Here is a 26,237-nt window from a genome sequence, read left to right as displayed (position 1 = left end):
ACTAGATGGCTCTCGTTGTATAGATGTTCACGTATATATTGTCTAAGAGGTTAGGTATATGTCGTTAAAAGAACTTTCACAACCCAAACTCTTCAAAACTGCCTATTTTGACAATTAAATGGCAAAAAAAAATAAGTAATTTCTGTTGTTAGCTAATTAATTGAATTTCTCAGGATTTTTTATAGATTAATATTTTAACAACCATGTTAGAATAATTCTTATCATAATTCTTATCATAATCAAGTAAATAGTATGAGAAAATATTTTATTATCAGCATTTACTGATATATTATAGACAAAGAAAGTTTGTTAAATTGGACGGAACAATGAGTAACTCGATAGAGGTAATCATTATTTATAATCTGACATTATTTATAATCATTATTTATAATGTGACTCAGTATAATAACTGTGTAGTTTAACATTCCTGTCAATTCTTCTTACAGCTACTTGAACCTCCGCCTATTTGGCCTGATATTGAATTAGAAATGCGAGAATACATCGAATATCCTGAACGATTACCGATACATCAACTAAATAATGCTCAATGTTATTGGCCACGCAAGCCAAATGTTCTTTCACTCTTAGAATATGATGTAGCTCCAATCGGTACAACACTAAAGTTTGATCGTGATCCAGTAACAGGAAAAATTTGTGAGATGCAAGAAATAATCTTACAGGGTGCAGGAGAAACTGCAAGAAATTCCATGTCCATGACTCGTGCACCTGGACCACTCATGGATGGAGTTCGAGGTACTTTGATCTTGACATGCTAAAACTATAATTAAATTAAATTTTAAATGATTTAAATTTTAACAATACCATTTAAGCCAGACATATTGTACATATCATCCTGAACTAATTTCTTTAGGTAATCCTAGTAATATCCCATTTTGGCCTGGTGGTTTTGATGAAATTAAAGTACCTGAAAGTGATTTTGTGGAAGATATTGATTTTGAGAAGAATTTAAGGACATTGGCAAAAGGATTCAGCTCGGGTCTAGAATTTAGAAGTGACGGTTCTACACCAATCAATTGTATCGAGAGTACAGAGGAAATGTTTATTCCATCAGTATCAGAAAATAGTGAATTAAAAATTAATAATGATAATATCAATTTAATGGCTGTCATACATGAGGAAGGAAATTCGCTTGGTTCATGGTTGCTAACTGAGGAAATTAAGAAAGAGAGCGTGCTACCTCCAAACGGTGATATTCTCTCTATAGAAGACATCTCTGCTTTGCCTGACGAGATAAACATACCAGTTTTGAAGATATCAGAGACACGGTCAGAGCTGGCGAAAAGCGAGTGGGCAGAGCAGTTGGACGTGTCTGCACCAGTGACTGATTTCGACAAGAGAGTACCTGACCCAGCAATTAAATTTGAATATGAATTAGACACTTTTCAAAAACAAGCCATCCTTAAATTGGAGGAAAACTGCAATGTGTTTGTTGCTGCGCATACGTCTGCAGGAAAGACTACTGTTGCAGAGTATGCTATCGCGTTGAGTCAAAAGCATATGACGAGGTATCCACCAAGTTATTTGCTAATATATCTGTTATAAGTAATCAGACACTAGTTCTCTAATTTTGAATTTTTGCTGTTTTAGGGTGATTTATACTTCTCCTATTAAAGCACTGTCGAATCAGAAGTATCGCGACTTCAAGAAGAAGTTTGAAAGCGTGGGATTATTGACAGGCGATTTGCAGATAAACCAAAACGCATCGTGTTTAATCATGACAACAGAAATCTTGCAGTCAATGTTGTATTGCGCGTCGGATGTCTTGCGAGATCTAGAATTTGTGATATTCGATGAAGTGCACTACATTAATAATGAAGATGTAATTAATGTTGCTTTCACAATGTTTCCACGATTCAAGCATTTCCATTGAATATTGCTGTATACTTTTAGAGAGGTCATGTATGGGAAGAAATAGTCATTCTTCTGCCACAGACTATTAATATAGTAATGTTATCTGCGACCGTACCGAATCCAATAATATTCGCGGATTGGGTCGGCCGCATCAAGAAACGAAAGATGTATGTGATTAGTACCCTGAAAAGACCAATACCTCTTCTGCATTATTTATACACCGGAACTGACGGTAAGACTAGGGATGATAAATTTTTGGTGCTCGATGGCAATGGTCAGTTCTTATTAGACGGGTAAATCATTTCTTTCTGTCTCTATGTAGTTTTTGTTCTTGAGAAGCGTAGTGTATCTCAATATTTGCGATAATTTAGATGGTACAAAGCGACGAGCGCATCCGACAAGAAGAAAGAGAAAGCTCCGAAGGATTGCAGAAGAAAAGTTCAAATGACTCCGAAACAAGAGGAAGTCTTATGGAGAGCGTTTACAAGCCATCTTAACAGGAATGTATGTATAACGTAGCTTGTTCTACGAAATCTTGAGATTGTCATTTCCGTTTACGTAACATCGTCAATTCTACAGGATATGTTACCTGTTGTTGTGTTCACGCTGTCGAGAAAGCGTTGTGATATGAATGCTGCCACATTGAGAAATCTCGATTTGACAACCGCGAGGGAGAAACATCAAGTGCACACGTTCTTTCATAATAACATAAAAAATCTGAAGGGTAGCGACAGGGAATTGCCGCAAGTACTTATGATGCAAGAACTCTTGCAGAAAGGAGTTGGTATTCATCACAGCGGGATACTACCAATTCTGAGAGAAATCGTGGAGATGTTGTTCCAGAGTGGAGTAGTGAAGGTAGCGTCGTAGACGTCGGAGAGCAAGGAGATGCGACGTCTCAGCAAAAATAATGAAATCGCATTTTACCGTGTTGTAGTTACTGTTTGCGACGGAAACCTTCGCCATGGGAGTTAACATGCCAGCGCGCACAGTAGTGTTCGATTCGATACGAAAGTATGACGGCAATCATTTTCGTACTCTTTTCCCGACAGAATACATACAGATGGCCGGTCGCGCCGGCCGACGAGGTCACGACACCACAGGGACGGTAATAGTGATGTGCAGGAACGAGGTGCCGCATTTCAACGACTTGAAACCGATGATGTGTGGGGGTGCACAGACATTGGAATCCAAGTTCAAAGTCACCTATTCCATGCTTCTGAACTTGAGAAGGGTGAACGAATCCGTCACAGTCGAGGCGATGATGCGCAAATCGTTCAAGGAATCTCCGTTGGCCTCGCAGGAAGCAGCGTATATGAACGAGCTACGAAAGTTGGAGCGGCAGTTATCGTATTTGCCGGATTTTACCGATATGCAGCAAATGCTCTCGGCTTTTTACCACGTGGCGGTGGAATATCTAGAGGACATCAAATGTCTGAATCCCTGCATGTTCGAATCTAAAAAAGCGACGAAGAGCATGCCCGAAGGCAGAGTACTGATCGTATCGTACGCGAATCATTACAACAAGATAGCTCTATTGTTGCAGATTGTGAGTAACAAAAATTCCACTCAGTACAAAGTGTTGATACTCGTGAACGCGGATGGGTCGGATTCCGAGATTGCGGAATTCAAGGATCCGCAGATCTACGAAAAATGGTGCGAAATGATTAATCTGACTAAGAAGCGTATATTTGTCCCGCACAAAAATCCATCGCACAAAGTCTTGACTATATCAGCGTGGCATATCTTGGCGGTAACCAAGCACCAAATAAAAGTTGATTGTTCCTTGGTGCTGAACGACTGGGAGAAGAGACAAATATCACGATTCAAGTAAGAAACAACAGTACGAAGTAATGATTCTGTTATTAATTCGCCCTTCTCTTTCTCAGAAACGATCCACCAGGCCAGACATGCCAGATAGCGGTTCAAGAATTAACGTCTCTGTCGTTGAAAGCCGGCATGTCGCCTGATATTTTACGTCCGTACGCTGAATTCTCGCTGAAGAGTGACTTACGAGTGACCGTGAAACACAGAGATCACCTGAAGAATATTCTCGACGACATGAGATGCACGGAAATACCAAATTTTGAGGAACAATTTAGGCCTGTATTCGAGCGTAATCAAATCGAGAGCAAAATGCGGCAGCTGCAGCTCAAACTCAGCGACGAAGGAATGGCGTTGTATCCGGACTACGTGAACATGCTGGCGCTTCTCAAATATTTGAGATACATTGACAGCGACGAGAGAGGTTTGTATCATTATGAGAGTGTATCGATTCGATTCATTCGCATGTAAACGATATCTATTTATTATATGTAAACACGATTGCAGTCGCTCTGAAGGGAAGAGTCGCGTTACAAATGGGTAGTAACGAATTGCTCATAACAGAATTGATTCTAAAAAATGTGTTGACCGTCTTACAACCGGCGGAAATAGTAGCGCTATTATCGGCAGTGATCTTTCATCAACGCACGGATGTTGAGCCGAAACTCACACCGAATTTGACGAATGTAAGTATCAGCAAAATGCTTTTTTCTAAATAATTAACAAACGCAACAAAGACCAGCGAAAATTGAATCGAAACTTTTGGCATGCATAGCCGCTGAATTTTGATTCGGATTTTCGTCGGCCTTTTTACACTAATTTTAGTAACAATTGCAAACTTAATGTTTCTTCAACGATTCGCGTTATCTGGTAGGGTCGCGAAGTGATGAAAGAGGTGCACGCCGAATTGGAGTCACTGGAGCAACGCTATCAATTGTCAACATTGTCGCCATTGAACTTTGGCTTGATGGAAGTTGTTTACGAATGGGCACAGGCTAAATCGTTTGCGGAAATCATGAAGAAGACAGACGTCCAAGAGGGTATCATAGTTCGTTGCATACAGCAACTCGGCGAGACTCTGCGAGATGTTAAAAACGCGGCTGTGACGATAGGCGATCCTGTTTTGAAGGAAAAAATGGAGGAAGCCTCAACCGCGATCAAACGTGACATAGTTTTCGCCGTGTCCTTATACACGCAAGACTAAAGATTATTCGAATAATGAATATTATTTTTAGTACTCCGGCGCAAATTATTGTATTTTTATATAAATTATAAATTAAGAATATCACGAGTACATAAGCATATAAGAGGTGTTTTCTGTCCGTACATACATAGATCATAGCATTTAGAATTTAGTCGCATAAGATGTCGTTAACAGTCGTAAAACATTGTTCCAATAAAGTATCGTAGTATTTATAAGTATCATTGTTACATTTCGGGTGGATAACTTCCTTTTATGGATACAGAAGTATTAGTAGTAAATGAAGCGCTAACAGGAATTCGTTGAGAAATTCTTAACAATACCGTCGAACAATCTGTATACTAATTTACAACGCTTACTTGTATAAAATATAATTGGCTGCGTTTAGCAGAGAAAGTTACTTTGCAACTGTTGTAAAATTCGTGAATTTAATTGTACGCAGCTTTTTCTGCTGAACGCAGTTAATACTCTACATCATCATAAGTGATATTACAACGCGCGCTGGTCTGTATTATTAAGATTGCCTTGGCCTTTGTTCAGTTCAGAGATACATGCCCATTGTCCCTCGGAATTCTCACGCCACAGGGAAACCTTGTTGTCGCCGCCACTGACCGCCAAAATCCCTCCTGTCAACGACCAGCTGACGTTCCAGATCACATCGTCAAACACATTAAGGACGTTCGGTGTCCAACTAGCGTAATCGTTGGACGTCCAAACGACAACGCGACGATCTTGCGAGCAGGATGCTAAAGCGGCTCTAGATGGACCAACCGCAGGTGCCCAAGCTACATCTCGAACCTGCAAATTCAACGAAGAACATCTAAATAATAAGACTATGAATAATAAGACTATGAATGATTAAGAACATTTAAATAATATTGCGATGTACAAAAATGTACTGACATATTTTCACTAGAGTCTTATATTGCCTTGTTCAGAATTGCACATATCCGAACCGTGAATTGAAATGGAATATTTGAATATATGTGTTTGTTACAAAGTTAGATATCAAAGTAATTTAAATTTGTCGATTGTCAAATCAATAGAAGTTGGATAACGTACACATTTAGGTATCCGAATTCGCATTGCAAAACTAAGTTTAAATCTCGATAAATACTTTGGATATTCGAATAATCTGAGCAGACGTCCAATAGACGTTTGACCTATTTTTAGCACTCTTGTGCGAATTTGATCATTAAGCCATAGGGGATTTAAAAGCAAATAGATAATCCACCCAAAAATAGATAAAAAAGTAAATGAAAATATACATCTTAATGTTTAATAAAATCTGCCCAAGTGCTGGAAACAGGTCGACTGGTGGCTGCAGGATGTTTTATTCTATATATAAACTAGTTTCTATTCCGATCAAAATGTATACCCAGTCGCTATGCGCTTCCAACTTGTTCTCCTCCACCCATCTATCGCCTTCTTCTTTCCATATTTTCACTAAATTGTCACAGCCACCGGTGGCTAATCTCTTAACAGGACCGCTCCTCTGTTGCGTCGCATTGGCGTCGAAGCCGGAATCGATCGCAGGGCACCAACTGACCGCGTTACAACCGATTGTGTGAGCGTTCGGTATTTTTTGCGTGTGCCAAGCATCCCCGGTGTTTGTGAGAATAGAGATCGATCCATCTGAGCTGCCACACGCCAAAATCAGACCAAATTCGTGCGGCGCCCACGCGACGGAATTTACAGACGAATCATGACCTGTATGTTCGTACACCTTTGTCCATTCTCCGAGTTCTTTCCAAATGATCACTTTCCTGTAGAAACGTACAAACATTAGTCAAATTGTTGAATTTTATGCATTTATACAATTTTATTGTTTAATTAATGTTAAATTTAAGTTAAATTTAATGTTAAATTTTATATATCAATGCCTGGGGGAAACACATACTTAATTCAGAGCATTCTTATTATTTTTAAATACAAATATTTTTAAACTTTAATATAAACTTTAATATATAAAAGATATATAGTAACTATAGAGATATTAACGACTGGATAGCATTGGATGCAGTTTATTAATAACTAGAAACAAGAAATGGAATATGTGTGATTAAGGAATATAAATATAAATCAGATCCCTTTCGTAGCTATGTAAGCTGAAGGAAAATAAATACATATCTCTATTTATAATATAAAGTATATGTTGAGAATATCTACATATTCTATGTTGTGTAAAAGTTTAAATATTCATTTTTAAAGACCAAAACAAATAAGAATATCTAGGATCAGGTATGTGCCCAGGAACTGATACTCTCATCTTACTTGACGCTGCATTGTACAGAAATATGCTTATATAATTATCATAATCACACAATGCTGAGAGATTGCCAATTTTTGTAGAAAATTGTAAAAATTGGTCAAAAGGAGCATTAATAAGACGATACATTTGTTGCAGATTGTCAAGACACTACGAGATATCGTCAAATTGACAAAAATCTGTGGAAAGTCTGGGTAGGAGAGAAGACCAGTACAACTATGCACCTGTCGTAACTGCAAGATGCTAAAAGATTCCCAAACTTAGGATGCGCCCATGCCACCTGCCACACTGGACCGATGTGGCCCTTCAGCTCGGCGACCAAGCTCTGAGTGCCGTTCTTCAGGTCGAATATCTTCACCGAGTTATCGCTGGAACAAGTGGCTAACCTCAAACCGTAATAATCCATTTCGGCATCGTGGATCATGTCCTCGTGGCCCGTATCGACGGTGTTTAGAACGGACACCATTGTGAAAGGACTTCACGCTTACACGCAATGCTGATGGATATCGCAGCAAAACTGAAACGTAAAGAGTGATTACGAAGCCGATCGTGAGTAAAATTGAGGTTATGTTGATTCTGTCACTACGTGGAAACTCTCTCTCTTTCTCAATAACTAATTTCAGACATGCGCCATTCTCATTACGTGGAAGCATATGCGCGCGCACCCAGAGTTTCGACTTTGATTTTCGATTGATATCGAAGTTCACTCGATTAGCATCGACTCGATTATATGATCGAAATGTACGGACCTAAGTTCGTTTTGCGAGATCGTTCTTTTCGCGCTGGGAATCGAGGCGACCGGTTGTACGCTGAGGTTCTTCGGAAAGAAAAGGAAAATAAACGCACAGCGTAGAAGGTAAAGTAATCTAAAACGAATAGTCTTTTATCCGTTACTTGGTGTGCATGTAGCGTCAGGTTGAATCTGAAATTAAGCTCGGTTTCGGCCTCAAATAATAGTCACATCAAATATCGGCGTCGGTCAGCCATGTTTAACCTTCAAAGTAAACGCGCGACGGGAACACGAGCTGGATACGTTTAAATATCGCGTGATTGTCTGCCCAACTTTAGTCAAATTACGCGCGTCTTACAAGCCTGTATAACAAAGAGAGAGAGAAAGAGAAAGAGGATCGAACACTCACTGCCACGAAAGAGAACGGTGAGTGTCACAATCTGGAAGAAACTATTCGCGTTATTGCGAGATACTTGAAAGACTGCTTGGCAACTATTGACGAGATATACGCATAAGTATACGTAAATCTTGTTTATACAGCTAAGCGGATACGGTAATTTCACCCAGTGCGCTTAAAATACGCACTTAATTAAAATAGCGCTTACATATAGCGGATAAATTTCTCTCGCTTACATAGTTAACAGCGCGTTTCGCAACTTTCCGTTGCGAAAAAACGAAAACAATCTGCGAGTCATGCGGCCGAATTGGGCGGAATTAACGCGATCGATTCTTTCAAACAGAATCTTATCATAGAAAAGAATATATTTGTACACACTGAAAAATTCATTAAGTAAATGGTACGAGTATTTCAGAGGCTTACATATCCACGAATCTATCCTATACGGCACAAATGTCCAGGACACCTCTTGCAATAAATATCTTTCAGACGAGGTATCTTTTGAACTATTGTACTGTATGAAAAGTAAGTCATAAACATTAAATCTGTTAAAAATATTGAGTCCAAGCAAGTTTAATATTTCAATGAAGAATATTAAATTAAAACAAAAATTCAGTTTGCTATGTTTCTTTTTTCAAATTGATGAGTATATTTTAAGTGTAACAAGAAAATATACTTTGTTGAAAATAAACATTGCTGAAAAGAAGGAAAGCAAACTGAGCAACCGGTGTTCTTAGCAGTATAGAAGGATATTTTTCTGTGTGTACATTCATGGTATTTGTTAAAGACAGTTGAGAGAGATTTTCGCGCTCCTTGCGAGCATGAAGGCATTTCAAATGATTCTCGCGTATTCAACGTTGCTACACGTGTACATATCGCGGCTATTAAACCGGTTGTTTTCTCCGTTAGATTGGAACCTGCGTCGCTTCCGGCTGGTCTTCCTGCCGATAAGACAGGTAGCCGCACGTGTATATACACACATGGAGCATGCCGACACGAGGATGTATGAGACGCGCGAATGCACGCATGGAGAAGGTATGTACACATAGTTACGCATACATTCACACACACACACACACACACACACACACGACGATGTGGAGATCTACTGTATTGCCGGCGCGGAATGGAGCCGGCGACTATAAAATTTTCAATATGCTGTACGGCCGAGTGGCAGTTGCAATTAACGGTAATTACGTTTGTCCCCCGGGCCAGCGGTACGAAATCACAGCGCGGGAATTGTTTATCGATCGCGAGGGTGCGGAACGATACAACGAGGCGACGATCTCGCGCGTTTCGAGTATAAACGTAAGCAAACGCCCCACGGAAGCGAGGCGGAAATTGATTTCGCGACGAGACGTCCCGCCTCGATGAGAACGACGACGGCGATGAATCGCGAGATTTCTCGAGTGCGTCGCTTAATGGCGAAACAGCGACCGCCTATTTGCGATCGTCTTTGCGCGAATCCGCGTTGCATTTAACGGATTATACCACTTATATGCGACAACGCGCTCGCGACAGGTAGCGACGTAATTATCGGAATGATATTGCGGCTGAGAGGAGACGGGGAAGATTGACAGATGGCCGATGAAAGTTATTATAATTACACGAAGAGAATATTATAGCTTCTTTTCACAAATAAATTCTCTTCAATTCCGTTATGTATTTAGTAGTCTAGAAATGTATAGAGACTGTATTAATAAGATCTATCTTGCTAACTATCTGGCACATTTTAATCCTTAAAATAGCAATATTAATATACATATGGAATGAAAGGATAATGAATTACTTCTGAATTTTCCGATTTATTCCTTGGTTACAAAACTCTATGATAAATTTTACTATAAAATTCTCTCCGTACGGGAAATTGACTTTTCAGAAAGATTATTTTCTAGTTGGCTCATTGTTATAATAATGGAACATACACAACATTAACTAAATATAAAACTGCATGCATTAAAATCATTAATTCTATTTTTATATGTACGATTGACTTTCTCACAAGAAAAGAATTTTACAGCAAACATTGCTATTAGTTTTGTAATAGAGTTATCGACATTTTGCCATAACTGACTATTTTTTCATTTTATATGTGCTGCTTATATTTTAAGAACTGAAATGTAAATTGCTCTTAAGGTAAAAGTACTAATATCTGGACATTCCTGTTGTTTCGGTTTATGAATGTCTAAACTTTCAGTGTATAATATGTATGTATATTCTATATAGTTTAATTAAATATCCGTGTTTAAAGACCAAAACAATATGAAAATTTATCTGAAAATATTTCCAACAAAGTTTACTATGTTTCTTAGTAAAATAGTCCTTACTGACAATTCATTGTCCCCTACACTGCTAGAAACATAACAAAATTGAAAAGAATTTATGTATAAAAAAAGATTATAATATATACATTTCCTACGTGCAGTACAGGGTGATGATCGTAACTGACGATGATCCAAAAAAAGAAAAACATGAGTATAACATCTGAATTGCTTTTAAAAATTGTTCGGGTGTCGATGGTCGAAAAGATGGAATGTCCTTCGATATGCTCGCGCGGTCGGTCGAAAGAATTTTGCCCTCCTAGGTATCGGGCACATCTCGTCGCCTTCTTCGAGCAGCTCCTCCATTCAAGCGGAAATCCAGGGCGATGAGTCCGTGAGTTCCGGTTACCGCGTGTCGACGCACGAGCGCCGGATCGTCGGTGCGTGAACGTCGGCGGTGTCGTCGTGAGATCCGAGCGGAGGAGGAAAAGGTGCTGAACGAGCGGGAGGAGAAGGAGGTGGAAGAGGAGAAGGAAGAGGTGAAGGAGGTTCGGGAAGGATGGAGAAAGAGAAGGGTAATGTCGGTCACTGGGCCTCTTCTCTCTCGACGACGACTCAACGGTGCCCCGGGGTCATCGAGGAAGGGCACACGTTGCCGGGATCCTCTGCCTCCCTCCTTCACCTTCGATGGAGCATTGTTCCTCTTTGCTTCGCCTAGTCTAGCTAGCGCCTGTTCTCCAGCGTTCTCCGCGTTCCCATCGCCCTCCACGACGAGTATAACATTCGTCCGGGTCAACACGTGCCACTCCATCGCGCTGACGACATCGTCGAGCTTCTCGTCGGCGTGTTGTGCCGCGCGAGCCGTTCTCTTTTCGTCGTCTCCGAATGACCAGATTCACCCGGACGCAACAACGTAACGCGAACGCGTCGGCTTCCGTTCCAGAAACGCGCGACTCGACTTCTCAACTGCACGACTCTCAAACTCACTGACGATAGTTAATTTCGAGTGGTCGGAAGAACATAGGGAGAGCACAACGCGAAATTCGTCGATTGAAAAGCAAGAAGAACGAGTAAATGGACCAATTGAACGAGTGAAATGATAACAATTAATCGATATGACCAATCAATTGCTTTTATTTCTCTACTTACGCTCGGCACTCTGACCCGTTTGTTCGCTCTTTAAATAGCTTCTGCCAAGGAAAATTCGATCCGCAACGTGCGGAAAAAGAGATTATTATTTAATTATCGATCAGAGTGAGAACGACAAGGGGACAATTTACAAGGCACATCTAAACGAAGTATGCTGCGGAACAGCGAATCGCGCTCGTACATTTTCCCTCATCTTTATATATTTTTGTTCGTACTTATATAAGACTTCATTGAGGATCACTCGGCCGCGATACAACCGGGATCGCGCCTTCGACGTTTCGCGCTCCGGGTAGCACCCGGAGAGAGACGCGCGAAAGAAGCGTCGAAAGCGGGCACGCGCGTTTCGCCGCGCGAGTTTCCACGGCGCGAGCACCTACGTTCTCTACGTGGCGTAGGTACCGTAAAGGTGAATAAGCGGGTCGCACGAGGATTGGATTCCTCGCCTACCAGCCCGGGGACCACATTAATTTTCAACACGCGCGCGCGCGCTAGAATTACACGGCGATTCGTTCGGCGGCGCGCGGGGAAAAATAGCGGGAAAGGGGCGCAAACGCGGCGGGCCGCGTCGCGAGCGCAGCCGAGAAAGGCGCGACGCGTCAGTGCATTTTCATCTGGCACTTTCGCATTTTCGCGAGTCGGCAAGATCGATGAGAGATACTGGAATTTGGCACGGTCGGTGGATTTGAAAATTTCTCGGGAAAAGAGTGGAACGGACGAATCGGCGAGCGGACTGGAGCGGACGACTCGTGCGAGCGTGACGTATGTATACGAGCGGGGTGAAACGTCGCCGGGAAGTCGGCCTGTTCTCGTCCATTTGCTTCCACGCGAAATCTTCAGTCGAATTTGCGCGGCAACTTTCGACAATTTCGTTGTCCGTGCGAAGTAGGTATCTTCCGCGAACACATAAATGCTAACGGAAAAAATATTGGAAAAATAGTATGAAGAAGAGAATTTTATAATCAAAGCTATCCCAAGATAGCTTTGCAATCGAGGAACAGGTCGGCATTCTGCAGTAATTCGCTATTCTTTCATTTTATATGTAATTTCCTTCACATGTTTGTTTCATATTTATATTTTAGAAATTAAAATGTGTTGTTAAAACGTTCGCTATGTTTTGTACGTAGTGAAATCTGCTGTGTCTTCAGCAAAATTTACTATGTTCCTTAGCAAAATAAACTTTATTGACAGTCTATTCCTATAGTCTACTGAAGACATAATAAGATTGAAAATTTATTTGAAAAACAAGAATTATAATATTCTCTTGGTGTGAATATTTATCTGGTGTGGAGCCCAACAGCACATTTACATAAGTTTAAATTGTTTTATTAGAATAAATAATTGTTTTTACGAGAAGCTAAGGCTTTGTTTTAAAATTAAAACAAGTGTATATTTTTATATTTGGTGCAAGTGAATATGAAAAAATATTTACTATTTTGACGCATGCAAATAGTTAGAAAGAAATTTGAATATTGTATTTTTTTGTATTTATATTGTATTTTTCATATTTTTTTGCTTCTGGGTGAGGGAGGGGGACATCGTCAGTTGCGATAATTGTCTTGTTTGATTAAATATGTTCAATTAAATATGTAAAAGCAGCATCGGCGACTCTAATCTACCCAGTTTTATATTCACTTACAATGTCGGATATCTCGTTATAACTGGGTAGCTGGAAAATTCCATGTTGTATAAGCGTCGAATTAAAATTCCTCTCGGAGCGGATATCGGCTTACGTTTACGGGATTCTCGCGTCCTCCTGTCGAAACGGTAAAGAGACCTCGATCGTGTTCTTTCGTCCACGACAGTATTTTAATTGGAACAGAACGCGGAAGCGCGACGCCGCCGAGGTCTATTTGTGACGTGAGGTTCCGGGATCGCGCGGCATTCGTCATCTAAACTTTCCCGCTTTCTTTCTCTTGGTCGCCGCGTTGGCGGTGAATTTCTCGGAGGCGAAGAGGAACAGCCGGATGCTGCTGAGAGAGCATCTTTCAGCGTGCATAGGCGGGGTCTCTCTCTCTCTCTCTCTCTCTCTCTCTCTTTCTCTCTCTCGTCGGAGCGATGCCAGGTGCTTTTGGGTCATTCGTTCGGATCGATTGGTCCGCTCTCGTTTATTATTGATACGTCCGCTGCGTATCATGACATCGTGCATTCCGATGTTTGTACAACGGCAATCGGGTAGTTAATGAGCGCGTCGTTACGCGATCCCTGCGCCTGTCGATATCGCCGCGCAATGATTCCCCGTCTCTAATGAAGCCCTTGTACCGAGCCCAGATAGACTTTCCTGATTATCATTACGTGAGACAATCGACGATGAAAACTTTACAATACCTTTGATTACATTAATGAAGTAAATATAATGTATCGAATTAATTGCTAAATTTACATTCTTCGATAATATAATATTCCTTGTTGCATTGAGGCCGCAACAAATTTGCTGAAAATTACATTCAGATTTTTATATTTAATTAATTTTCATATTTAAAGTGACATATTGTTTGGGGTAAATTTTCATCATTTCTCTCGTTCCCTTTTTCGTATTTCCAGTTCGTCATTCTGTGTAATAAATACGAGTGCGACCTGATCAGTTATAAGGGATTCAACGTTGCTGAATCTCGTGATTTAATATATCTGAAGTTGCTGTAAAGTTTACGCACGTCGGTCTGTCGAGGGGATCTCAGTATGAAAAGTTTGTCGATGAACGTGTTTCGTGAGAAAGGGAACGATATTGTTATACGCAAGAAATTATATTTCTGCGTATGATCCTTTCAAATGCGTGTGAAACTTTCAGGTGAAGTACGTAAGAATATTGATTCAAAGTTACTTCATACTTTACGCGAAGCTTTTGAGGCTTTTTGGAAGCAGTTTGTTTTTCTCTTTAGAGTTTTTTATATTTTGTACTCTTTAATTATTTACTAAAAGTTTATCTTTCAAGTCTGTTGAGAAGTCAAAGGCTATTCTTTCATCTCTTCTGATCCGATACGTGTTGCCAGTACCAACACGTCGATTTTATTTCCGCTTCGGCTCGTCGATCTTCCAGTCGTATCCTCACCACGTTCCGTGAATAGTGTTTCACTCGTTTCCCCTATTACTTTTTCCAAAGTTGTACGCGTGCAAGCGAATATGAGAGCGCGACTTACTCGTTCCTCCATGGAGTCGTGAGAAGCAAACGAATCTCCTTGGGAGGATCGCGTCGACGTTCTCGCGGGAGTTTCTTTCGACAATTTCGACTGGATCGCGATATAAGATCGCGAGGATCAGCTTAAACTTGCCTCCCTATCTAGATCTGAACCTAAAAGGGATGGCTTGTACCCATGCCAAGTACATCGCAGCGCACAGTGCGGTTAAATGAAATTTCATGTTTAAAAAAAAGTTACAGTCTCGAAATTTTAACCTTTTTTTTACTTCTTATTTCTAGTGAAATCTAATGAGATTTATAACAACTCTGTCGACAGATTTTTATGTATGCTTCCCTTTTTTCTAATAATAATAATTAATTCTTTCTTTAAAATAAGATATAAAAGAGTGACGTAAAGAAGACACAGAAAAAATGTTTTAATCAAACAATTCCGCTGGATGCAGAAGCTCAAAAATTGTTACTTCAAGAACAATAATTAATAAAAAATTTTATAGCATAATAATAATAATTTAATCTTATTTAATTCAGCAGTTTCTTTCTTTATTAAAATTATTCCAATTATTTTTATTTGTTAAAATAAGATATAATGAGACTGTGTCGATCAGTATGGTTTTTTTCAAACCTGTAATCAGAGTTTGAGCATTCAATTTCATCATTATCTGTGTTTAATGTTAAAAATTAGGTGAGATATGAAATGAGTTATTTGCTGTCTGATTGGAAAAATTTATAAATCCAACTTCGTTATGTTCGATTTAGAAAAAAAGGGGAGCAAAAGATAAAATCTAACTCGACAAAGTCGCTTCAAATTTCACTGGTTTTTGTTAAAAAAAAAAAAGAAAAAAAAAAAAAAGAAAAGCGTCGAAATCGGCTCGAATTTCGAAGCTGCAGTCTTTTGTGAAATATGAAATTTCATTTGACTCCCTGTGTAAGGGAGTCGGCCTCGGGGTATGTACTCGCGGGTAATTTGTCAGGACGCGCGCCTCCTCCCGCCTTTGCGGAAATTTCATATATCGCCGGGCGGAGAAAGATCGATCTCTCGATCCCGGGGACGCGCGCGCGACGCTACCGTACGCCCGCTCTCGGCCACCGCACTCGGAATACCGTCAGGGCCGTAGAATTCTAGAAGGGGGTCATCATACGAGGCCGGCGCCGCGCGAACCAGTGCCAGGACAGTGCACGAGCGTCATTCGGCGCGTACTGAGCGAAAAGCGAAAGAGAGAGAGAGCCGCCGCGCCGTCGGAGGACCAACACGAGAGCGACCGCGCCGTCGTCGTCGCAGTGCCGTCAGCGTCGTCGTTGTCGTCGTAGTCGTAGTCGTAGTAAATACGAGACGCAGTCGTGAGATAGTCTGCGATCGGGTGGTCAAACCGTCTTGCCTCTTCGCGCGGATTTCTTAGTGCGACACGAGACGGGAAGTTCCTGTCGAGGGATCGAATTCCACGGCGAACGACGTGTCACGCGCGCGTCCCCTAGAACGGATACCTACGATCCAGGTAAGAGAATTCCGTACAGAAAAGGAAAGGAAAGGAAGATAAAAATTGCCGCGCGACATACATGCACGGGATATCGAGACCAATTGAATCAGATCTAGGCAGGGAGGCAAGTTTAAGTTGATCCTCGCGATTTCATATCGCGATCTTGTCGAAATTGTCGAAAGAAATTGTCTCCCGTGAGATCGTCGACGCGATTTTCCCAAAGAGATTCGCTCGCTCTCCATGGAGGAGCGAGCAAGTCGCGACTGCCGCGAGGAATTTCGTAAAAAAAGAAAATAGGAGTAAGGGAAACGGATCGCGCTCGTGATTACGCGCGATTCCGCTTGAAAATTTACGAGTCGCGCGTCGACTCGCGCGATGGACCGGCGTGTCGGTTTTCCCGAGCGCGAGAAATGTCGGTGAATCGGTAACTTTCGAGCCTGGAGATTTATCTCCGACACGCGCGAATCTTTCTCTCTCGTCGTGAGCGGCCGCTGATTTATTTATGAGCGCGGAGAGAAATTCTTTCTCCCCGGTAGGATACTTTCGAGTCCGTGCGATTAGGATGAGGCTTACGCGGATCCATACTGCCCGGTAGAAGGTAGTACCGTGGAAATTCCGAAGAAACTTTATCCTTCTTAAATGGCCGGCATTAAATCATGCCGCGCAGCGGCGGCGGTGATGGTGGAGCGAGGTCTCGATATTCAAACTCGCCCCGATACTCTTTCGCGGCGGGGAGAAGTTTGTGATCGTTACTTCGCGGAATATATTCCATTTTCGAGCTGCGCGAACCCGCCAAGTTAAATCGACAGTGAACTCCCCTCCGTGCGTCTTTTAATGCTTATTAAATGGCGGACTTAAATTGCGTGCATATCGAGACGCGGTTTCCGCGCTCGCACCCGCGCCAATCCGCTTCAGTGAAGAGTGATGGGAGAACTTGTCGGAATGACGATTATGCGCCACTCGCGCATTTCTCTCTGCACTTTTACAAACAGAAATCTCCGCGCGGACAGTCTCGCACTCAACAAATTGTTTGGCCGGTCCACGTAGAATTTTAAGTGTCGCGGCTCCTCGTTGTTTCTTGTATCCACTGGAAAGCGCTTTGTAGAATTTTCGTCATAACTGCGAGGCAGGTATTTTTTTGAATGTGACTATTCCGTATGCTTCCTGCTTTGCGAATAAAGTAAACATCGAACATCCTCAGTTACAAGTATAGCGTTTCAGGGAAGAATACACTGTTTGTACTTTAGAGAGCACAGTTAGAGATATCAGTGTTTTTTTCATTGGCGTCTAGGTGTCGGTACTTTTGCCTCACGCAAAAACATGCACGATCGGCGATCGCGATTTTCATCCTTGTTGCTTGCCGCGGAAATTCGCTCGCTTACATACACATAAATTACATCCACTGCGCCTCCCCGCCGCGTAATCTTCTTATACGCAGCTTTGCCCCGCACAATCGCGCTGGATATGGAAGCAAAATACACACGTTCCACTTTCGAAAACACGTCGCAGCGCGAGTTTTCCTTCCGCACGCGTCTCTCGCTTGGTCACCTCTGTCGGCTCGTCGTTGGCGAAATTTTCGACTTAAATACACTTTGAATATTTGCGCGACCGCACGCGGAGCTGTGTTTAAACACTTGATAAAGGTTGCCAGTAATTAATTACTGTTTTTAATTAATTAGCGTGTTTAACTGTATTACTTTTTTAACATTTTGTACATTCTTTTGTTCGTTTTTTTGCGTGTTTCTGTCAATCCGGCTGATAAAGCAATATTATTATTATTAATTAACGATTAACGTGAGATAATTCGATTGGAGACCGTTCAATTGATGATTGATTTCAACGAATTCAATTAAAGACCGTTAGGTTGACGATTGACACGGGCGAAGAGCATTGAAAGTTTTTTAATTAATAGCTAAACTAAGAGATAGATAGAGAGAGAGAGAGAGAGAGAGAGAGAGAGAGAGAGAGAGAGAGAGAGAGAGTGAGTAAATTTGATTAAGGGTCACTTAATTGACGATTGAACTTAGCAGATTGGATTAAAGACCGTTTAATTGACGATTGATACAAGCGAAATTAAACGATTCAATTCGAAGGTTGTTTGGTGACGCAAAGCAATATGATAACTGTGAAGATATTTGTTGTATCTTACAAAAATGTTTGGCTAATGTAATAAAATAGGTAGATAGGATACCATCCACAAGACCAGTTGTAACCTTGAGCGACTGAACGCTCGTCGGTCGAATCGATTGAATTTGCTCATATTAATCGTCAATTAAGTGGCCCTCAATTAAATTTGCCAAGCTTCACCGTTAATTGAACATTTCCATTGGTTTTACTGGAATCAATTAGTCGGGAATTGACATATATTTGTTCAAATCAGTTGTCAAATTGTAAAGAACTCGATAGATAGTTTTGCAATCCCTGCACTCGACTACCGCGCCGATCAGTTAATTTCCAGCCTGTGTGTGCTTTCTAAACGCTCATCGAGAATGCGATTCTCATGTAAGAAGCGCGCGTGCTCGCGGTTTTCCCGAACCGCGCCCTGCTCGCTGCGCTTTGCGTGCAGTGATTTGCGCAGGATGCACCGCTAAGAATTTTCAAACGACTCTCTCTCTCTCTCTCTCTCTCTCTCTTTCTCTCTCTATCTATCTTTCGCGCGGCATAGCGGCATCTTCGCCTCGAATCTACGGGAACCGCCGCGGCTGTGTTTAACGCGTAGCACCGCTTGTTGTATAACGTTCTCTATTTGTGCGATACCCTTGTAAGAGCGCGAACACACGGACGTGAAAGCAGTCTCTCTTTCTCTCTTTTTTCTCTCTCTCTCTCTCTCTCTCTCTCTCTCTCTCTCTTCCTTTTTCGCGCGTGCCCGTTACGCCGCGTTCGGAGGGACTTTCGACCGAAGGAAATAGAGGGAAAGAGAGCCTCTCGGTCGACAGGCCGACGTCGATTTTAATAACGTTCCGCGTGTGCAAATCGAATGATGCGCGCCTATTGGAGTCGAGGGATCGCGGGAGACTCAAAAGGCGTCGCGATGCAATTCGCCGAGGACGAGAGAGGTTCGGCAGTCTCCTATCGGAGGCTTCATAGATTCGCGCGAACCAGCACGTTTGCTCTCAATTTTCCCTCGTATGTGTGTTTGTTGTTCTCTTTCATTTCTCGCCTGTTGAAACATTCATAAGTAATGCGTACGGCTCGCGCCGGCGAAAGGCGATATGATCGTCTGAGCGACGGAGCGTCGAAATTTCAAAACCTGCACGGCGAGCGGGAATTTTTCGACGTGTCTGAGCTCTCCCGCAATCCGGCACTTTGTAGTCGCCTGGCTGACAACGCTCGTCGCGCCGCTTTCAGGAACACAAAGAATTTCCAATAGCGTTTCACGAGAAAAACAGCGGCGCACTCGTAACTTCCGTCAAGAGAGGACGAGAGAGTGATAGAGAAAGAGAGAGGGAGGGAGGGAGAGAGAGAGAGAGAGAGAGAGAGAGAGGGGTAGAGACGCGATCTATACCCTTTTATTTTCTCCTTTTCTTTTTTGCACTCACTCACACGCGCGCACTCATTCGCATGCGCCCACACGCAAACCGTTTACGAATATTAAATTTTCAGATACAATTCGTTGCCTCCTTTGAACTGCGTTTGAATTGAGGCTGAAATAGAGAAATTGCCCTTTCCATATATCTCGGTCGTTCCGTGTGCCGACTTATAAAGCGCGCGCGCGCGCGATATTAAAAGCAATATGCGACGTTTTTATTATTCCACATCGATGTGAGCGCACTGTGTGATTTTTATGTTAACTCGCCTTTTCCTTTCCTTTTCGCCCTTTCTTTTTAACTACGTCGCACCGCGGCGAGTTCAGTGCACACGGAACTCTGAGAGAGTTTCCACTTTGAAGGGAAACGTCGAAAGGTAGCGCGCGAAATATTCTCTCCGATATTACGATTACATCCGATGCTCTTTTCGGAGTTCAGTTCCGGGTCAGGTGTTCGCGGTATCTGTACCAATTCGCGCGTGCCAATTAACGCGATGCCAACGTCAGCGTCATTGTTCTTCCGCTGTCCGCGTTCTTTTGTTTTTTCACCTTTTCACCTAAAGTTTTGTTATTTCTGCTTTGTTTCGTCCTCTTGTGAAACGTTGCCTTCGCCCGTAGACATTTCGCAGAACGCGGCCTGTCGTGTCCAGGGCGTTTAATGTGGGAAAAAAAACATTCATCGCGCCACGTACACGTGCAATATGGTGCACCGGAGTCTGTCTGTCTGTCGATTTTTCGAGTCGTTCGCAAGCAGAGTGACGCGACGTGACGCGACGCGACGCGACGCGACGTGATGCGACACGATGCGACGCGATGTTGCAGAACACCGCGCCGTGATACGTTTTCCACGACGTTTTCGGGGAGAAAAAAAAGGTAGAAAAAGGGTGGCGGGCGAATGAGAATTTCCCTGGCATTTCCTCCCGCGGGAGAGGAAGCGCCCGCCGGCGGAAATCCATGGATCGTCGGTTTCACGTCGGAACGACGACGGCGCGCGCGTCCGTAGGAAAAGCACCAGTCGCCTGTGATTTTTATCTCATAGCGGAAAAAGTTCGCCTCCCTCTCGCCCTTTTTCCCCGCCACGTTAACTCACGTTCGTCCCTATTTTGTATTCGCGGCTTTGGCTCCCGTCACGGGGATTACGCGAAGGGTAACGCGAGGGTAAAACGCGCGCTCGCTCTCGGTGAAAAAGGCCATTACACGTTGCTTGAATACGTCATGCGAATTAGCCGTAATTATGCAAGGATGATCGAACTCATCGTACGAAGTACGTTTCGAGAGAAATAAAGGTGAACATTGAATTGGATGATTTTCAAACAGTATTATCGATCATATCTAATCACACTTTTCTATTTCACTCAACGTCACATTACATCGTTCTTATATACAATCCAAACTCTGTCTTTCCCTTCGGCTGACATTTATCTCTTTGTCTTTCCTCTTCCTAACCGATCTCTTCGCTTCCGTTCTCTTTATTGCCTCTCTTTATCCTCTTCTTTCCTCAATTTTCTTTCAGATCTTGTTAGTTTCATTACTCTACTCTATACTTTCTATTAACTCCATCAAGTGACTCCTCCGCTTTTCTTTTGTGTAGAAAGACATATGGAGTAGCCATTGGTGAGACGAAAGCAATTATAATTTTGTGAGTTGAATTATTATTACACAACTATGGCCAAGTAGTCACGGGGAATGCTATTATTCTGATTGAAGTTCGCGGTAACGCCATGACTGGGAAATCAGTCGGAAATGCTTTTAAACATTCGACACTTCCACTCCGCGATGAAAGGATATATTGGGTATGATATTAATTACGAAACATCGTCGATATACAACAATGAAAAGCGATGGTTTTATTGCTTTATACCGTCCTTGACATTTTTCGTCGGCATTTTATCAATAGCTTCAAAAGGTAGCGTAATCCTGCATTTATTTCATAAATATTTGCATCCTGTCGTGCGACCGTTTTAACAAAATATCACCAGAGAACGGAGAGAAACACCGACACAATCGCATTTGCAATTTTGTAATAACGATCCCTTTTCGCTCTATCGTCAGTGTGAAGTTTGAAGCTGCATTGGTTATACGATCTTTCCTTCGTAGAAAGCGATACTTCCCTTTGCGTGTTCCCCGCTCTCTTAAAGTGAATCGGTAAAAATGCTTCTGATTGAATCAGTAAGGGCACTGTTTCACCGATGTTCAGCGAATACACATTGATTTTCTATGAAAATACGCCCACTTTACTACTCTGTTTTATTTTGATCAGTAAGATTTCACCGTAAAACTTGCAAGGAGAGAATATCGACAAATTTTCTTTCATATAAGTTGTTTTCTATTTTACTGTGTTTTTAGTAGTCCAGGAATAGATTGTTAACAAGATCTATATTGAATGTTAAAGAATATAATAAAACATAGAAAACTTTTCAACAGTACATTTCAATTCCCAAAATATAACTAGCACACATATAAAATTAAAAGATAACGAACTAGAATGTCGATACATTTTTCGTTTGCAAAGTCCTATGTATAGTAATTTCTATTATAAAATTCTCTCCGTATGTAATACTCAAATTCGATATACCAAATTCAACTTCCCACTTTTGCGACGATGGAATTAACGGCTTCTGTGCGCTATGTGTACAGTGACACATGGTTTGTATTCGCAAAGTGCATCAATAATGAGAATAGTCGCTATCTACTATCAAATGATCCCCTCGGCGAGATTTTATCGACTGCAGTATTATATACGGTGGAAAAACGACCGAAACTTTTGTGTTAAATTTTTAACACATGCGTCCGTTAATTTAATGTATTGCAGTTATTTTGTGTTGGCTTTATATTCAGCATCTCAAAGTGTTAACGTAACCCAACAATGTTCAAGTGTCACATTTTTCTGTTAATTTCCGACATATTATTTATCTACATTGTTATTGCCTTGCGTTAAATTAGTGCAACAATTAGAATGGATAAACTACGACATGTAAAATGTCAAATTTAACATTAGATTTTTTACAATGCAGTTATAGATGCAATATTTCCGTGAAGAATGTATTGATTGTGCTTTAGAGAGAGAGTCAAGAATTTTCTTTTCTATATCATATATTCTCTCCTCTCTTCCTTCTTTCCCCTTCCTCCCTCTCCCTTCTCTCTCTCTCTCTCTCTCTCTCTCTCTCCCTCTCTCTCTCCCTCTCTCTCTCTGTCTCTGTCTCTCTCTCTCTTTGTCTCTCTCTCTCTCTCTCTCTCTCTCTCTCTCTCTCTCTCTCTCTCTCTCGTAGGCTCGGCGCCTGTACGAAGCTTAATGGAAAATCCGGCCCTCGGACATCCGGTTTTTTCGCCGCAGTTTATTTTCGCAACGGTATGACACACTTCCGCGTGGTTCCATCCGAATAAAAGTTCGCGGTAACGCATGAAAAATGAATCGTCCGTCCGGCGGACACGCGAGTACGATCGTGTCTACGTACGTCTGCATTCAAGATCGATGTGGAGCGCGCGATATTATCCGGAGGTATCCGTGTAATCTATCAGCATCCTGCTGTGGGAAATTGAATGTTATATCAGAGCGTTAATCAGATCGGAACGGCGCGGCGCGGCGCGGCGTGCGGTGCACCGGCCTAGAGCGCTTCTGGCTCATGTTGATTTTCATCGATATTTCTGCCTCTATAGGGCGTTCCGCGATATCATCCTTGCGAGACTTCTCAACCATAACTTCTACGGTGAATACGTATTATACAGCGATCACTCCTTTTGCGAAAACCTCGAAGGAGGCCGTCGCGCACCGCAGTGTTCTAATTTTTGATCGCGCACAGAGAGAGAGAGAGAGAATTTTGTGGCAACGCTTTCTACAGAATTTTGTAACTGGGATAGATGAAGGATTTTGTGAGGGATAGATTGACATTTTCTGCAGCAATTGAAATTTCAGCATTCTTTTGCACTGCAAGAGAATTTGTTATTGAATTCAATACATTTCACATGTTCCATTTTGTTCACTGTTTACGTTATTTTTACGTTATTTCAATCCAAAACGACAGATAACACAACTTGTATATACGACACTTACGTGTACTGTATGTATCCGAGAGAATTCTTTCTCTCTCTCTCTACCTCTCTCTCTCCGCTCGCGAATATTCACGTATAAATTGTGCTATTTTAACACAGAAATGGTGAATATGATTTCAACGCAGAATAGCTGAAATAAAAAAAACAACAATACGTTAAACTGACACACGGTACAATAAGTTAAAAATATTAAGGTACAATTTTCTACATGGATCGACTTCGGTACAAATGCAAAACGTTTTTTACCGCATATATTTCTAACGAAATTCACTGTGTTCCTCAATAACATAGACAGTCTATATTCCTGCACTGCTAAAACATAAAATTGAAAATAAAAAACAGAATTTATATGACAGAGAGGAACTGTAATATTCTCTCCACGCACATTCTTGCGTACGCGAGATCGCGAGGGAAAATTGGACGAAAATTCACTGGAGAGATCCAGATCGACGGGTCTAATTTGTCGAGGTGTTTTCCTCTCCCTTCGAAATTCGATTCTCGCGCGAGAGATCTCTCGTTTTTCACCGTCAATTACTTGCACGCCGCGGGTCACCTCGACACAGTTACGCGAGGTGAGAATCTATTCCGAAGAACTCGACCGAGAGATGCGCTGTGGTATAAAGGTCATCCGGCGTTCTCGGGACATCCGGTGTAACGTTGGCAATATGGTTATCCCGAGCGAACAGGGTCGCCCTACGACTCTCTTCTCATATCGATTAGACCTCGTGCGAGGTCGAGAATTGATTATAAATTTATCGCACTTATACGACGTTCGAGGGACCCATTCTACCCTGCCCTCTCTCTCTCTCTCACATCCTCTCTCACCGAGAGAGACCGTCATTTTTGGTTGCTGCAAGATTTAGCATGGACGACCACGAGCGTCGGGCGTGCAATTAAATAAGATGAATCGCGCAGCTCGGAGGCGCCATCGGCCATCGGCCCGCTCATTAAGTATGCGGACGTGCGCTCCTCGATTTTTGTTTCGCGCAAGATTTAATAGCACGGCCCCGCCGGTTTCTGACAGTCGGGGACGAGGGGGCCCCCGTCCAGCCTACTCGCGATACTCGTTTTTCGCGGCCGCCATAAATCCACGCGAAATTTCAGCGGTCGGGGTACATCGCGCGGGCGCAAGTATGCATTATAATGGCGATACAAATTCCACGTTCGCCGTGGGTAGCGCGGGTCGTAAGCGCCGCATCCTCTTCCGAAGGGATATGAAAAAGTAAAAAAAAGAAGAAGGAAAAAAATTGCGCGCTGCAACCGCGAGGTATCGCCGCGCAATCGTAAATTATTGCGAGAAAAAGAGAGAAAGAAAGAGAATCTCCAATATAAGCGGACGATTCCCGTGAAATAAGAATTTGGCTCGGAAATTCCGTGTTCCGTGCAGGTTTACGAGACACACCGCTCTATCCCGTCTCCATTTGTCAGACGTGAATGTTGCAGTAGCTCCTCGAGCAGGCTCACGTCGAAGATGTAAGCGCGGTGGACGTGTGTGGATTTAACAAGTTCAACGGCGGTCTGTACAGTAGTTTAGGGCGGAAACGTGCCGAATATAATTTGTTTAACATCTAGACGAGATAACGATTCCGGTAGACTGATGTGCGTAAACTTTGCGGTAACTTGAAGCATATCAGATCACGAAATTCAGCAACGTTGAGTCCCTTCGACGACTGGTCTGCACTCATATTTTTATCACATAGAATAACGAAGTAGAAAAACGCAAAGGAAATACAAAAAAGAAAATTATTTATCCGAAACGATACGTAGTGTCGAATATAATATTCAAGTCTGAGTGTGTAATTATTAACAAACTTGTTGCTGCATTGATGCAACGAAAACTTTACGTTACTCTATGACGTAAATTTAATAATTAGTTTAATACATTTGTTTTACACAAATGTAACCGAAAGAATTATAAAGTTTCCATCGACCGTGTGTCGTGATAATCATGAAATCTACCCGGGGAAGCGGTCATCGGATATACAACGCTGCAAAACAGCGAAAGAAGACGTTCGCGCGGGTGCAGGTGGGCGCCTTTATAATTACGCGCGTGCGACGACACGCTTTAATAGAGCGTAGGACAAGCACCGATGTCATTAAGAAGACAAAGGTAGCTTGGGATAACTTCCGTGCGTAACTGTTTCGGAGTCGTTGCGCCAGCCCCCTCGGCCAGGTGCACTCTGCGCTCGAGTGCGCAATTTCCGGCGCGAAACGCCGAAACTATTATCACCCGAGTGGGATCGCAGCTATAACGAAGATATTCGGGGGGATGTGTGAGAGAATGGGTGAATTTTAAAACGAGATTACATAGTGTTAAGTATGAAAAGATAAATTACTCGTCCCAGATAGA

General features: G+C 42.2%; 3 protein-coding genes across 5 annotated transcripts in view; 2 read left to right on the top strand and 1 right to left on the bottom strand.

Annotated features, from left to right (window-relative positions):
• The first annotated feature begins 326 nt into the window (after positions 1-326).
• On the top strand, positions 327-5,115 carry LOC116840552 (helicase SKI2W). Its single transcript, XM_032807376.1, has 11 exons — positions 327-344; positions 447-753; positions 872-1,526; positions 1,609-1,840; positions 1,912-2,165; positions 2,244-2,376; positions 2,452-2,730; positions 2,810-3,702; positions 3,762-4,120; positions 4,204-4,382; positions 4,571-5,115. The coding sequence occupies exons 1-11, from the start codon at positions 327-329 to the stop codon at positions 4,898-4,900; spliced, it is 3,639 nt and encodes a 1,212-aa protein (XP_032663267.1). The 3' UTR covers positions 4,901-5,115.
• On the bottom strand, positions 4,296-7,799 carry LOC116840560 (protein SEC13 homolog). Its single transcript, XM_032807392.1, has 3 exons — positions 7,391-7,799; positions 6,276-6,663; positions 4,296-5,695 (listed from the first exon to the last, which is right to left on the bottom strand). The coding sequence occupies exons 1-3, from the start codon at positions 7,630-7,632 to the stop codon at positions 5,387-5,389; spliced, it is 939 nt and encodes a 312-aa protein (XP_032663283.1). The 5' UTR covers positions 7,633-7,799; the 3' UTR covers positions 4,296-5,386.
• Positions 7,800-7,948: 149 nt separating this feature from the next.
• LOC116840550 (cysteine-rich motor neuron 1 protein) overlaps positions 7,949-26,237 on the top strand; it is a 38,930-nt gene continuing 20,641 nt past the window's right edge. The window contains exons 1-2 of one of the 3 annotated variants that reach the window (XM_032807372.1): positions 7,949-8,022; positions 9,203-9,328. The gene's annotated coding sequence lies outside the window, so the exon portion shown is untranslated. Of the gene's footprint in view, positions 8,023-9,202; positions 9,329-12,314; positions 12,463-15,997; positions 16,330-26,237 lie in introns of those variants that run through there. The other 2 variants (XM_032807373.1, XM_032807371.1) reach the window with 2 other exon arrangements.

This window comes from Odontomachus brunneus, unplaced genomic scaffold (assembly GCF_010583005.1).
Source record: "Odontomachus brunneus isolate Ranch 3 - 2012 unplaced genomic scaffold, Obru_v1 Obru_scaffold_010, whole genome shotgun sequence".
Lineage (NCBI taxonomy): Eukaryota > Metazoa > Arthropoda > Insecta > Hymenoptera > Formicidae > Odontomachus > Odontomachus brunneus.
The sequence above is the reverse complement of the archived record's forward strand: the minus strand, read 5'-3'. Positions and strand labels throughout refer to the sequence as shown.